Source organism: Priapulus caudatus, unplaced genomic scaffold (assembly GCF_000485595.1).
Source record: "Priapulus caudatus unplaced genomic scaffold, Priapulus_caudatus-5.0.1 Scaffold252, whole genome shotgun sequence".
Taxonomy (NCBI): Eukaryota; Metazoa; Priapulida; class Priapulimorpha; order Priapulimorphida; family Priapulidae; genus Priapulus; species Priapulus caudatus.
The window spans coordinates 50,304-64,118 of record NW_014577313.1 but is presented as its reverse complement, the minus strand read 5'-3'; the positions used below and the strand labels follow the sequence as shown (position 1 = coordinate 64,118).

Below are 13,815 nucleotides of genomic sequence, written 5' to 3'. Positions count from 1 at the left end.
TAAGCGTCTCTTCGTACGGCTTTTTAATTTTCTCGCAGAATCAACGGCTTTCACCTACCCAAAAAAGATGGCCTGCTCAATCGTCGTCAATAAAACTACTGTAATACATACATATGTATATTATGCCATATATAAATAAAATGTATATACTATCAGGGGTTAATAATGACAAAGGACTTTGACACGTATTCGGTACCGATTTCACTACATTTTGTCGTACGAGTTCGATGTGAATAAAAATAAAAATGTATACAAACATGACCTTCTTTTGTTCACTGGTCCTTATTCTAGCTTCCGGTAGTATTACAAACCGCGTAGCTTCCTTCGTTTTGATACAAATCATACTTTTGCACAACATGGTTTCCACATTATTTACTGTCGTGTGGTGTTGCCAAGCCACAAATTCTCATGCAACAGCAACTCGAAGGAGGCGCGGCAAGGATCGTGTCTCCCGTATGTTATCTCACGAAGAAGTTTTTGTTCGGCTAGCAAAGCCGGATGATGACGACGTTAACTCTCGCCTTTATCACATACTATTGGTGATGATAAGTAAGGTGTAAACACATGCGTTTGCCTGCAATTGCATAGTAACGGTTGCTATGCAAAACACATGTGCGAAAAGCTACAATCAGCTGGAGTGTCAATTTACTCGCTAAGATTCATATACATCATTCCTCCGCGGGTGAAGTAGTTCAGATATTTCACCAGCGCAGCGTTTAGTTTAAGAAAAAACTGCTGGATTCAACCATAAAAACAAGACATTCTAACTATAGTTTAATTGTGAAATAGTTTTAATTATTTAACCCAGCATGGGCACATCGAAACTTAATTTCTAAGCGCATTTTCCGCACTCGGCTAGACTATACGGCCTAAATTCCCTGCCGCGCCTCCTTCGAGTTGCTCTGCATGAGAATTTGTGGCTTGGCAACGCCACACAAAGGTAAATAACGTGAAAACCATGTCGTGCAAAGGTACGATTTATGTCAAAACGAAGGAAGCTACGCGGTTTGTAATACTACCGGAAGCTAGAATAATGACCGGTGAACAAAAGAAGCTCATGTTTGTATACATTTTTATTTTTATTCACATCGAACTCGTTAAAACAAAATGTAGTGAAATCAGTACCGAATACGTGTCAAACGCCTTTGTCATTATTAACCCCTGATAATATGCATATTATTCAATGCGCATACTCTTCCAAGAGGAATGCCGGACGCACGTGCAGTGTACGAAATTCGCGCGATGGTGCGACAAGCGTCCCGCGTCCAGTAATACGAATGTAACTGTATGTGTACCTGCACGTTGCTGGTGACGGCTTCCATCGCTTGGATCTTGGCCGTCGCCGAGGCCGCTGCGACTGCTGCTGCTGTTGGCATGATGCCAGGAAGCATCGGGGTGGCTGACGCGTCCGGAGCCGTGATAGCCTGCAGCACAGCAACGTGTTGTACACGTACTCACTCACCACTCATACACACACAGCAAAACCTTATTACTACCTACACGGTGTATAACATGGTGTATAACGTGTTGTACACGTACTCATTCACCACACATACACACACAGCAAAACCTTATTACTACACGCGTAAAGCAGATGCCTGAACTGTCTCTACGAGATGTGGATGTGCTGTCCCTAATACAAGTAGGTTCAATCAGCTTACCACTTGATGCCATCAAGCTATCAGGTTAGCGATGAACTAGCAAGGTGCTACTGCTACTGCGATGTTGAAATAATCGAATTTACGGTCATTGAACCCATGTAATCGCTGCAGTCATCAATTCCTACCACTGAGTTTACCAGGTGTACCACGTTCTTATGTTTGTAATTTCCTTGCTAACAGTTCACTCATTAAATTACAGTAATGACGGCTCACCAAGACGGGCATCTTCTTCTTCTTAGACCTTTCAGTCTCCTGGGAGACACAGGTCATTGGTGAACACCGTTGGAAGTATTTTCCAATCAGATACCATATTATGTGAACAAGGAATCATTTCGTGTTTGGCCGGTGAAACTTTAAACACCTACCCTGCCCACGCGTAAATATTGTCCTCCAAGGTCAAACAGGTTCATGGAGATGATGGCATCCTGTGCGGATTGTGGAGAGTCGTATTCAATGAAGCCATAGCCACTGCAGGAAGCGAAGCAGCCGTCAGTAACCAACGCAACAACGTGTGCGAATCAACACAGCATGACGACGCAAAAATACATAATTCATGCATGCACGCTTGAATGGGGATAATTACACTTCTCTGTTGCTCTCTCGCTCTTTCTCTCTCTCTCTCTCTCTATCTCTCTCTCTCTTGCTTCCCCCCTTCTCTTTAGCACACTTACTCTTTCTCTCTCTCTCTATCTCTCTCTATCACCCTCTCTGCCTTGCTCTCTCCCTCACTCTCTGCAGATGTTTCTATAACGGTAATGCTGCTATACTCACCGATGTCGACCGGGGATTGTGTCAGCTGCCAGCTCACAGGATACGATCTTCCCAAACGCCTCGAATACGCTGCGATCAAAGACAAAAATGACGTTAAGCGGCGACATTCAGCAAATGCGACGTTATATAAGCCGACCACGCGACACCGGACAACGTGATGATGTGGCACGCTTGCCTAGTGAGAACCTAGAACCATTCTTCTGTCTGCTTACACCAAGAGCTACCGCTGGCGTTCGCTACATTCGCAAAATGCGATAAATATATAACCGTGGCGATTTTACTACACTAAGTGGCGAATACAATTGGCGAATGATTTAACTGCTCACAAAATTACGATTGTATAATGAAATTGGCAAATTACAGTGTCGTGTTGTAAAATGTTTTCGTAAACCTAGTAGGGATGGTCAGCATGGCAATTGCTGTCGGTGCCACGGTGAAACTCGAGCCCCGTACACCAAGCATTATCCCCCCACCCCATATCATGGTACAACCGCGGGCGACACACGGGGGCGCCTACCTCTGAACATCCTTCTCAGTGAGGTCCTGATGTATCGACGCGATGTAGATCCGGTTATACTGCTTAGCCTCTTCCATGAGCGTCTCGATGATCGGCTGCGCCTGAGGCATGTTGCTGGGACGACCCACCTGTAGCGGGGTAACGCCACGGTATGTTAGCTCCTAGCCGGCTGTGCTCAGAAACTCTAATAATCTAACTTACGTTCACTCTTCTCTCTTTCTGACAGTGTCACCACCATAAACACACCATTCAGTCAAACCATTGTAATGAGCCACCTCTACAGAAAGAACACCTGCCTATAAAGGGCATTTAGGGGCATTCCTCGAGTGATCCGCATATTATCGTAATATACATATATACAAGTCTAACTTTAGGTAACCACACACTAACGTACTAACTACAAATCTACATGCATAGTCATTATAAATCAATAGGAAGTAATGAACGAGTAATAGGATAAAAAAGGTAATAATAATAAACATTAATTATACTAATATAAACAAGCAAACAAATAAATAAAGTCAAGAGAAAGTAATGGCGGCGACGACGAATCGTGCGTGACGTGGAAAGAACGCGGCGCGGCCGAGCAAACAAGGGAACGTCTTTCTCACCTTGATGTTGCGACCGCCGATCATGACCCCGTTCATCTGCTCCAGGGCGAGCTGCGCAGCCTCCGGGATGTCGTACTCAACGAACGCGAAGCCCTTGTGCTTCATCGTCACGGGATCCCAAGACATGTTCACAGACTTGATGGGACCGAACGGCTGGAATGCCTGCCTGATCGTATCCTCCTTCAGCTCAAAGCTTATGCTGCCCACATACACCCTGCAAGCATACAGATGCAAGGTTAACACTGCTGCACACATACACACTGGCAGGGTGTTCGCTGTATATACGTTTATTTATTTATTAAACTATTATTTTAGCTATTATATTGGGATAGTAAATAAGAGGCACAAACCTGCAGGCAAGAACTAATGCCTGTTGTCGCTGGATTGTCTTCATTTGCTAGAATAATGGAAAAAACAAAACTGTATTAGGTATATTACACCTATATGATCACGATAGATGTGCAAATGTCGCCTGACAACATTTGTGTGAATCACTGAACAGCAATAGATCATCATGCTAGGCATTAATGTTAAAACAGTTTTTATATACGGCCATTTATTAAGCGTTTTTCTCGTGACAGACTATACGGTTTATACACGCGAGGTTGCTCGTACAACGCTCGTACGGCGGATGCGCCGGCGGTCCTGATATTACTATTACATAACTATTATATATATATATATATATAATATAATAGTTATATAAATATAATATATATATATATGCTATATATTTACATAACTATTATACCACGATAGAAAATAAGATAGAGTATAGTATAGTATAGATAAGACGGTAATTAGCAGCGGCCGTCGCTGCTTCCGCACCTGCTGCTGATGAGCGAGTGTCTGCTTAATGAGCACGTTCTTCACGCTCTGCTCCATCGAATACTTCTTCGCTTTCTTCACGCTCTCGAGCTGCTCGGCGCTCAGCTTCGGGGGTGCTGTGAGCAGCGGCAGATCCCGCTGCGCTCCAGGCCCGGCGAGCACCTGTAACGAGACACGTGGGGGGTGACAGGTGACACTGGTAATCACAGATGAAGGGGTGACAGGTGACAATACCTGTAACGAGAGACATGGGCTTGACAAGGTGACAACACCTGTAATGAGAGACGTGGGGGTGACAAGTGACAATCCCTGCAAAGAAAGACATGGTGGTGACAGGTGGAATGAGCAGTGACAACAGCCGCAGAGCCAGTTAATAGTCGATTGTTTGAACATCACGGACACAACTGTAATTTTTCAAGGCAACGCAAGTGTTGCTTTGGGTTTCATCAGAATTTCCCAAATGCATGCTCAAGGGTCACCAACGCAACATACTGCGCTTAACATTTTTTATGTAATATAGACAATGATACATACACAACATGGCATTCATGGAAACAAATCAGGAAAAACAACAACAAACCAGCTGTGGGTTACTGCCGCACACATGGTTTTCAGGCATGCCGCAGTGAGTAAGAAAGCCTGTAATCCTGTAATCCTGCACTTGCATTACTGCTACGTAACGAATGCGGAGCTCATGTTCTCTGCTTAGCACTCAGCAAAAAGAGATGGAGTGTGGAAACGGTGCCAAGAAGAGAGCCTGCATGCGGCGGCACCTGCCAGTGAAAACTGTGAATCTCTTCATACCCGCCCAGTGGGCACGCGGCAAAAAAGAAACACATGCGGAGACTTACCGGGCCGATCTGCTCCTGCTCTGGCATGGGGGAGTGCGGATGAAACGCTCCATGCATGGGAGGAGGTCCTGAAACACACACACACAGATGAGAACAACGCCACGACAACGACGACCCAGGCTGGAGGCTCTTTCAAGCCTCCCTCATTCCTCTCTCCACCCACATCGGCTTCTTCAAGCCTCCCTCCACACCTACAGGCTCCTGCCAACCCTATAGGATCCCTCTACCCTTATATGCTACCTCCACCGCTATAGAATTCCTCCACCTGTATAGGCTCCCTCTGCCCCCATAAGCTCCCTCCACTCCTTAAACAGTTCCTACTGGCTTCTAGGATAGATGCACATGCCTACTCGCTTCGCCACCCAATCTGCTACCTCGGCTTTAACGTGGTCGTCTCACTCCACACACACTCACTCATGCACGCAAATATGCATGCACGCGAACCTACAGCATACGCCCAGAAGGTAGTCTCCCATGGCTACCAAATGCCCTGAAAACTGCGGGAAGCGACTACTGCACTGCAGAGAAGCGGCGGAGGTGCCGCTATGTTACAGACACTCGTGTGCGGGCACCTTTGTCCGGTGATAGGGCACGGACGGTGTCACCAACAAAGCCGATTTACTGACACCGTCGGGGTTCGACGCAACCGGCCACCACAGCTTGCGCGTAAGATTTTTCGCACACACTAGTCAGAATTTCCAGCAATGCATATTCATTCTCCACGACTACAAACGGGAGCTGATGCGAGAGCGCTTACGCATCACGCCCCGCCTGCAATCGCAACATGCAACGAGAGTTTACGTCCGTCGTCCAACGCCGGACGCCGCGCGGTCGACGCTACCGGCGCCACCTACCAACCGCAACCGGCGTCCAGCGACAGCAGGCCGTGGTAACTAGTGGCAGGTCGTGGCGACGATCGCGGTGGATAAACATGACAGAGATGAGGTACTAAACCTTTAGGAGCCTCTGCCGGGCCGGCGTGCGTGTGTCGGGCCGCCCGATAGCGGACATGCGGGGACGGGCAAGACTACATGCTCCCTGGCGGACCGCCCGCCCGCCCGCCGCTACAGTACAGCTTTTCACTATGACACTGTGAGACCGGTGTGCGCTGCCATTAGCCTTGCAACTAAATGTCATCAAAAATACACAAAAAAGAGAAAAAGAAGAGCACATCATATCATGTTGGCACGGGGAAAACGCACGAGCGAATGTGACGAAAGTGTTCTCACGCGTTGATAGATGTATATACCTACCCGTCGCTTCTCCCGCTACCCGTTGTACTTAACTGGCAACCGCAGCGCAGAAGTTAGCTGCTAACACACGCCTGAACGCACACACGCACAGCCACATGCATGCACACACGCAGCTACACGCACGCACCCACACACAGCTACACGCACACACACACACAGCTACACGCACGCACACACACACAGCTACACGCACGCACACACACACACAGCTACACGCACGCACACACACACACAGCTACACGCACGCACACACACACACAGCTACACGCACGCACACACAGCCACACGCACAGCCAGATATGCACACACACACACACAGATACGCACACTACTCCCCCTACATCTAATGCACGTCTGGGTACCACCTCCTCCGGGCCAATATCTGCATCATGTTGATGACAGAAGACATTGCGACATGTAACAAGCAATGTGCAGCATTTTGCTGATATAGATGAAGGCAGCAATAGGCAGCGATGCGATGCTACGTGGGGGTATGCATCCTCGCGTGGAGTCTCGATACAAAAGTGGGACACCTGACACATCACACCCACGGTTATAGGGTCGCGTTCGAGTGAGGTGACACCACCACCGTGGCTGTGTGTGACATTGGAAACTTGTTAACTCAGTATTATTATTAAAACTATTATTTTAGGGCTTTGCCCTGGGTTCAATTAGAAATTTTAAGGCACTACAATTTGGACAGGTACCACAGTACCAAGACAAAGATTTCCCTTCAAAGGAGAGTCAGCTACATAAGCTTTTTCACATCGATACAAATAGAAATACAGTTGCAACATTGCATTCGTGGGAGGGCCACGGAGGCAAATCAGATGAGACAGCCACGATGGTGTACCATAGATATATCGTAAAATAATTTTCGCCCATACATTTTCGTGGACACCTGCACGGAAAGTAAGGAAAGAAACCATGAGCGCCGCAGCGAAATTCGATCCCATGTCACGCCACGTACGTGAGACTTCCCCCTTTCTCCATCGTTGCCCCACTTCCTGCATCGAGACTCCCGACCCAACACGCGCTCGCCAAGACAAATCTCGCAAACACCACAACAAACACACTGTCGACCGACTAAGCGACGACGCCGGCATCCAGAAAGTAGTATGCCACGCAGCGAGGGGGCCGATCGTGCACAGCCCCGTGACCCTCAGAGCTACAATGCCCAGCAAGTCTTACAATGCCACCTGAAATGACACGAAAAAACACAGAACACCCTAAGGTGGCGCATGAGGGAGGCGGCGGCCGATAACGATCACGCTCAAACCAACCACACAAGAGTTGCACATGAAAGCCCACCACGCTCACTGCATAAATACACCGGATGTTCGCACCCCGACAGAACTTGGTTATTGTTGCACCTGAATCAAAAACCTTGCTTCACTAGTAGCAACTGCTATCGACCACAGTGGCCCTTAGTGTTACTTCTAGTAGTAGTATCGTAAGAATGGTTCTGTATTGATAATGGGTGCTGTGACTACACACGTTCTCTGGTATGGCATTGGCCACAAGTCGCCCCTAACACCACTCGCCACACACGACGCTGTGTGTGAGGGGGGAACACAGTCGTCACCGCCCGGACGCGCGCGACCCACATCGCATTTTCTTAGAATCTGAAAAACACACAAAAAAGACGGGAACCCACAATGAAAATCGATCGGCTGCCGACGGGCGGTCTGCGGACCACGTGCTGATAAAACGCGACGATGTAAGCATGCTTGATTCAGTCCAACAGTCTCACGAACAACGTGCAACGTAATGAGAGCAACTGTAGCTGTTGTTTACTGATATACTGATCATCTGAATTATTGACACGTTCAAGACCCAAAGAGAATTGCAACGCAAAATCACATCACGTCCGGTCGTGCAGCATCATGTATGTTGTTTCGTGTCGCGTCTCAAGCCCCATGACGTGCCACGTCGTGTCACGTAATATCACTTCATGTCACATCACGTGTCATGTTTTGTATTGTGCCACATCATCATGTATCATGTTACATCAAGTCACATCATGTTGCTCGCAATCATGTGTTTAGCAGATGGTGACTGTGGCGTCATCGAGTCAGTTCTAGTGACCAGCTAGTCTGTTTGCACGGCTGTTCACGCGTGAATCAAGTCGATCTGTAAAACACAGAAAAAGAGAGGGTATGCACACACACGCACACACGCACATACACGCGCTCGCACGCACACACACACACATCCATGCACGCACGCACGCACACACACACACACACACACACAGTGCAGTACCTGTAACGCACACACGCACATGCGCAGACAACTTCTATAACACACGCCCTCACGCACACAAGGTACCTGTCTAGCAGGTTGCAGCTGCCAGGATTTACGACACAAACACAGTCCCGTGTTTCTCTCACACTGCTACATTTAACGTTCGGCCATCGCCGCAACGCGTTTCCCTCAGTTTGTGTTGCGCATTTTTATTCTACTTGGTTCTCGACATTTTCCATATATCAGTTTCTTAGAATAGAAGCAACAATAATTGCATGGATTCATTCGAGTTTGAGTTGATGAGACTTTGGGAACTATTAGTATTATATCACTAACCGTCAAACCTATTGCGATGCAATAGGATGTTTACCCACTAATTCTTAAACTCTGCTACCTAGGCAGTGTATATAACTTAGACCTGTAGACAGAAAACACGAGACATCTGTGGAAGGAAACCCGTCTGAGAGAAAAGAAAGCTAGAGTACGGTTTCACTGGCTCGCTGGAGCACGTATCTGAAAGGTTCAAGAAAACCATTACTTCATCCAAAGGTGTGGAACAGTGAGCGAATGTTGCAGAATAACGAGAACAAACGCCAAAACGAGGATTTGCGTGAACCTGAAACAAAGTTCAGTGCTTCTCGTATGTATCACGTGCGTCCAATAGACGGCGGTCGCCACGGAAACGATGCATCGCAAGTAGACGGTCCTGCATCTATTTTAACAAAGAGAAACCAGGCATCTTTTTAAGATTCTCATAATTTCCGTTGTTACATTTATAGGTGATGGGAATACGCATAGCATCATTACGGAAGCTTCATCAGCAAGACCACCAGCAGCAACATGAGCAACAGCAGCAGCGGCGGCAGCAGCAGCAGCAGCGGAAGGATGTGTTTCATTTTCAGACGATTTCTTGCACAGCATAACACACCAACTCACCTGGTGCTGGAATGTCCATCTTCATCCACGTCTGCACTGCCGGCTCGCCCGATCCAGTCTGAAACACGCGACAACAACATGACGTAAACATTTTAGCTCCGACATGTGCCGCAAAATCTTTATTTACGTATTGTGCAGTGGAATACAGGGACAGTCTACATAACTAGACTAATGATTCTATTAGAAAACTCTCACTACAAAATGGGACCAAGTGCCTGTTTATCATCCGAAACTCTCTAACCACACTAGGCCTACTCGATTGTTTGTCAAATAAACAGTCGTGTGTGTGACGTCATTCTCGCGCAAATCATGCTAGCTTGACATGGCAAGCTCGGACGCAGGGATGCTTGAGGCCAGAATGCAATGCGGTGCCATTTCTTACATGATACTTGCTCCCATTTACATTTTGGCGAAGTGGGAGTTTTCTCCAGGAATTCACCAGATATCTCTAGGTTAGTTAGTTAGTTAGTGCAGTTAAAGCAGTGCCACTGCCAGTTAGGCTCATAGGGTCTATGTCCCCCAATAAAACCAATGTCATTTACATCAATATAAATATAATATTATATCAATATAATAGGTTAGGGTTATGGTTAGGGTTAGGTTTAGGGTTAGGGTTAGAATTAGGGTTAGGGTTAGGCACATTGGTTTTATTGGGACTCATGTTCTCTATCCTTGGGCCGTTGGTTGTGTATTTGTGTCGTGATTGTGTGAAACGAAGCGAGCGTTACGCGAATTTTGCAGCCACGCTTTTCCAGATGATCTACAATTTTGTTGTTTGTGCAGCAAAGCGGCATTCATGCGGTGAACTTGTGTGTGTTGCAGAGGGGCATTTGAACGGCATTTACAGAAAGTTATTACTAATAATAGGAGTAAGAAAGTGGAAAAACATTGGGCCTTTGGTAATAAATACATTTCGTGTTTATTTATTATTGAAACGTTCCAAGTCAAGTGCCTGTGGCTGTGCCGTGGTTCCGCCGGTCCAGTCTCGAGTCTCAGTCTGTCTTTCACTCTTTGGCTGACACCAATCACGATATATTTAAATGAGTCGTAAACTTTAAATAAAACAAAACACAAGCTCATAGTCTAAAATATGTGGTTAACAATGCTTTGGCTACATTTACCTGTACCTGTGGAACGTCGGTACGATCTCCATTTTGTTGAATATGTGACAACTCCGAGACAACGGTGGCCGCCATTTTTACCTTTCTCTCCTGCTGCTGTAGTTCTTGTGTTTAAATGTGGAGCACTGGGAAAACCACGTGGAGACAAACGTCGAATAGTCTGGCGAGAGCGTCGATCATCCTATGGATCATCCGAAGCAGTACATGCAAAATTATACATATTAATAGTAGTGGTGTTGATCTATATTTCTTAACACTTGAGCATTAAAATACAGCATGGCCAAGGAAAAGAAGGAAAAGAGAAGGAAGTCTGAATCAGAGGGTAATGTTGCCGATACAAGTCAAGTTAGCCAGATCGGGGACGGCTCGGATGAAAAGCCATCATACGAAGAAAGATGCAAACACATTTCTATAATTTCTAAGCCTCTAGCTTCAAAGAAATTGGCCAAAAAGCTATTCAAAGTCGTCAAGAAAGGTAAATCGTGCGTTAGGTACCCCCTACCGTATTCACTGTCTGTAGTCTGTAGGCCTATAAATTAAGTAATTTGTTTATGTTATTGTTCGCTAGAATGACAATAAAGGAGAAGTGCTTAGACGCATATACAATGGAAGTTTTATATTTTGTCTGGCGAACTAATAATGACATTATTTCAACATTTAGTCTTAGAACAAGGTTCAGTCAAGCTAGAATAGCTAGTTAGTGCAACTGCAAGGTTCACATCACAAGGTGGCAGCACTTTACCGTTCACGGCCACCTGCATTGCTTCCCATATTTTGGCATCTACTAAAGACTGATAAGCCTTATCGCCAATCGTTAAATATCACCAGTGAAGATTCACATGTTTTGGAGAGTCATACTCCTCTATATTATCTTATCCTGATATTATGGCCATACCCTACTCATATATAAATATGCTCATAAGGCCAAAACAAAAATGTGTGGTTACCAGGAATAGAAATTAGTTTGAAAATTTACAGGCCCGCCAGGCCTGTAGGTGAGGGATTTTACAGGCCCGCCAAGCAAATTACAGGCCCGCATCATTCCCCGGATACCGCAGCATTTTTTTTTAATTAAAAAATTCAAATTTGACATTTTTACAATGGTTTATTTACAGTAATACAAAGAACATATTCAGTGACTACAGTACTAATGAGCTATCAGAATTCTCACAGTCCTCCCTGGTGTCCTCACTCTCACGGCATTTTTTAAAGGTTGGCTGGCCTACACTACCATAATAGAATGTACACAAACTGCGTGTTTAGTCATCTAAGGAAATGTCCACTGGGGCCGGATTCAAGAACAGTTCGTATTCACAATATTGTGCGTACCTACGTTCCTACGCACAAGCAGGCATTTAAGTACGTCTCCATCATTATCATACACGCGCACGCGTTAACACACACATCCACACTGTCATTTACTGTGGATTTAACATCTTGAATGATAAAGCTAATGTTTGGGACATATAGGGCCAGAGAAAAAACAAACATGTTTCCGTAGGGTCGGTCTAGTTGATTTCATGGCAAGAGCAAAAAAAGGTGAGTAATGTAAACACTCTAAGGAACCAGCCAAATCGGGCAAAGATTAGCGCGTTGATTTTTTCCTGGCAGACATGAAGTTGAACACACACACCCCACCTCACCTCACCTCACCTACACTCCACATCACCTCACACGCCACACACCCCATACACTCACCTCATCTTGAGTTTGTGGCTTGCTGGATACAGCATTACTGCTTTAGTCACCACAGCTTACCATGTTCTTTTAGGCTCATCTGACATAGTTATAGATGCAGCTTGTAGAATCGCATGATCGTCCGCTGCGTCCGTCCGTGCGTCCGTCAACAGTTGGGCACAAATCTTAATCGCTCGAAGTATGGTCACGCATATTCGCGGGACGTGGGGGGGTATCTCTGAAACGAGTTGGGATGTCGAAGCTGGGGGGTCAAGGCCAAGGTCAAGAGGTGTAAAAGAAGGGGAACATTCACTCCTTAACTTTAAGTATCTAGGGAGGAAATGCAGAATTGCGGCACAATCTAAACGGTCGACCTAGGCTCGTGATAGTCGGTGTATAGCATCATGGTAGGAAAAGCATCACTGTGCGGAAATTGGAGGTCACAGGTCAAAGGTCAATGGGCACAGGGCAGATTTTAGACATTTTCTGAAAACATGGTCTGACGGAACGATTGAAAAACTTTTTTGTTTCAGCGGTGACCTAGCATTTTTATGGCATTATTGAAAGGACCATGAAATCTACTTTCTGCTGACATGCCAAGAGTAAGTGTCAGATAACCTTTTGACCCTCAAGAGGAGGGTTAAAATGGATTTGTTGACTGTCTGTTAGAAAGAATTTGACTGCGGGTTTGCTAGTAGAATCTATACATGCCTGGATGTATGAGGCTACAATGTCACAGTGAAATTTCAAAAGCTAAATTTGGTTAAACAAGGTTTATGCTCCTCCTTAAATCGTATAATTTCTATGGCATTCTGTACTGTCAGTATGTTAAATGTAACGTATGCCACTGCCAGTGGCTACTGCCAGTGCATGTGTTGGTGGTACTTTGGAGTTTTTGCCTGCGTTAATTGGTACAGGTGGCCAGCTCTCTATTGCAGCCTGTAGTGCTTGCGTAGGTAAATGGATGAGTGCTCACCTATATCTGTCTTGCAGATAGTTGTTTTGCTACTAACGTACTATGGGAGCTTCCATCTTTAATCTGAAGACACTTAAACGTACGCGCCATCTCGTGCAACTTTCATAACGATCCCAACGAAACATTCTTTGAGAAGGTTCCTGATGGCCATCCCTGTGCATTCCACTGTTTCGGCGTGTAATGTGAACACATTTGGAAACTAACAGGGTTTACTAAAATCCACCACTCACCACAGAGTCACGCAGTAGAGTAAGATGAGCGGCTGTCGCTCCGCGGCACTTGTTTATTAACTACAGCCGCCAGGTTTGCCAGCAAAACATTCCAAACAGTCCTCTTTTCTCCGTCCCACTTTCATAAATTATGAAG

At 45.9% G+C, this 13,815-nt stretch overlaps 1 protein-coding gene across 1 annotated transcript in view; it reads right to left on the bottom strand.

Annotated features, from left to right (window-relative positions):
* Positions 1 to 10,891, bottom strand: part of LOC106808068 (poly(U)-binding-splicing factor PUF60-like) — a 13,574-nt gene extending 2,683 nt beyond the window's left edge. The window contains exons 1-11 of the mRNA XM_014810626.1: positions 10,797 to 10,891; positions 9,676 to 9,733; positions 5,240 to 5,307; positions 4,389 to 4,550; positions 3,911 to 3,957; positions 3,561 to 3,774; positions 2,950 to 3,077; positions 2,433 to 2,501; positions 2,027 to 2,129; positions 1,296 to 1,424; positions 535 to 574 (exon numbers count right to left, since the gene is read on the bottom strand). Of these exons, the coding sequence (XP_014666112.1) occupies positions 535 to 574; positions 1,296 to 1,424; positions 2,027 to 2,129; positions 2,433 to 2,501; positions 2,950 to 3,077; positions 3,561 to 3,774; positions 3,911 to 3,957; positions 4,389 to 4,550; positions 5,240 to 5,307; positions 9,676 to 9,733; positions 10,797 to 10,871 (1,093 nt within the window). The 5' untranslated portion in view covers positions 10,872 to 10,891. The remainder of the gene's footprint in view (positions 1 to 534; positions 575 to 1,295; positions 1,425 to 2,026; positions 2,130 to 2,432; positions 2,502 to 2,949; positions 3,078 to 3,560; positions 3,775 to 3,910; positions 3,958 to 4,388; positions 4,551 to 5,239; positions 5,308 to 9,675; positions 9,734 to 10,796) is intronic.
* Between the last annotated feature and the right edge of the window lie 2,924 nt (positions 10,892 to 13,815).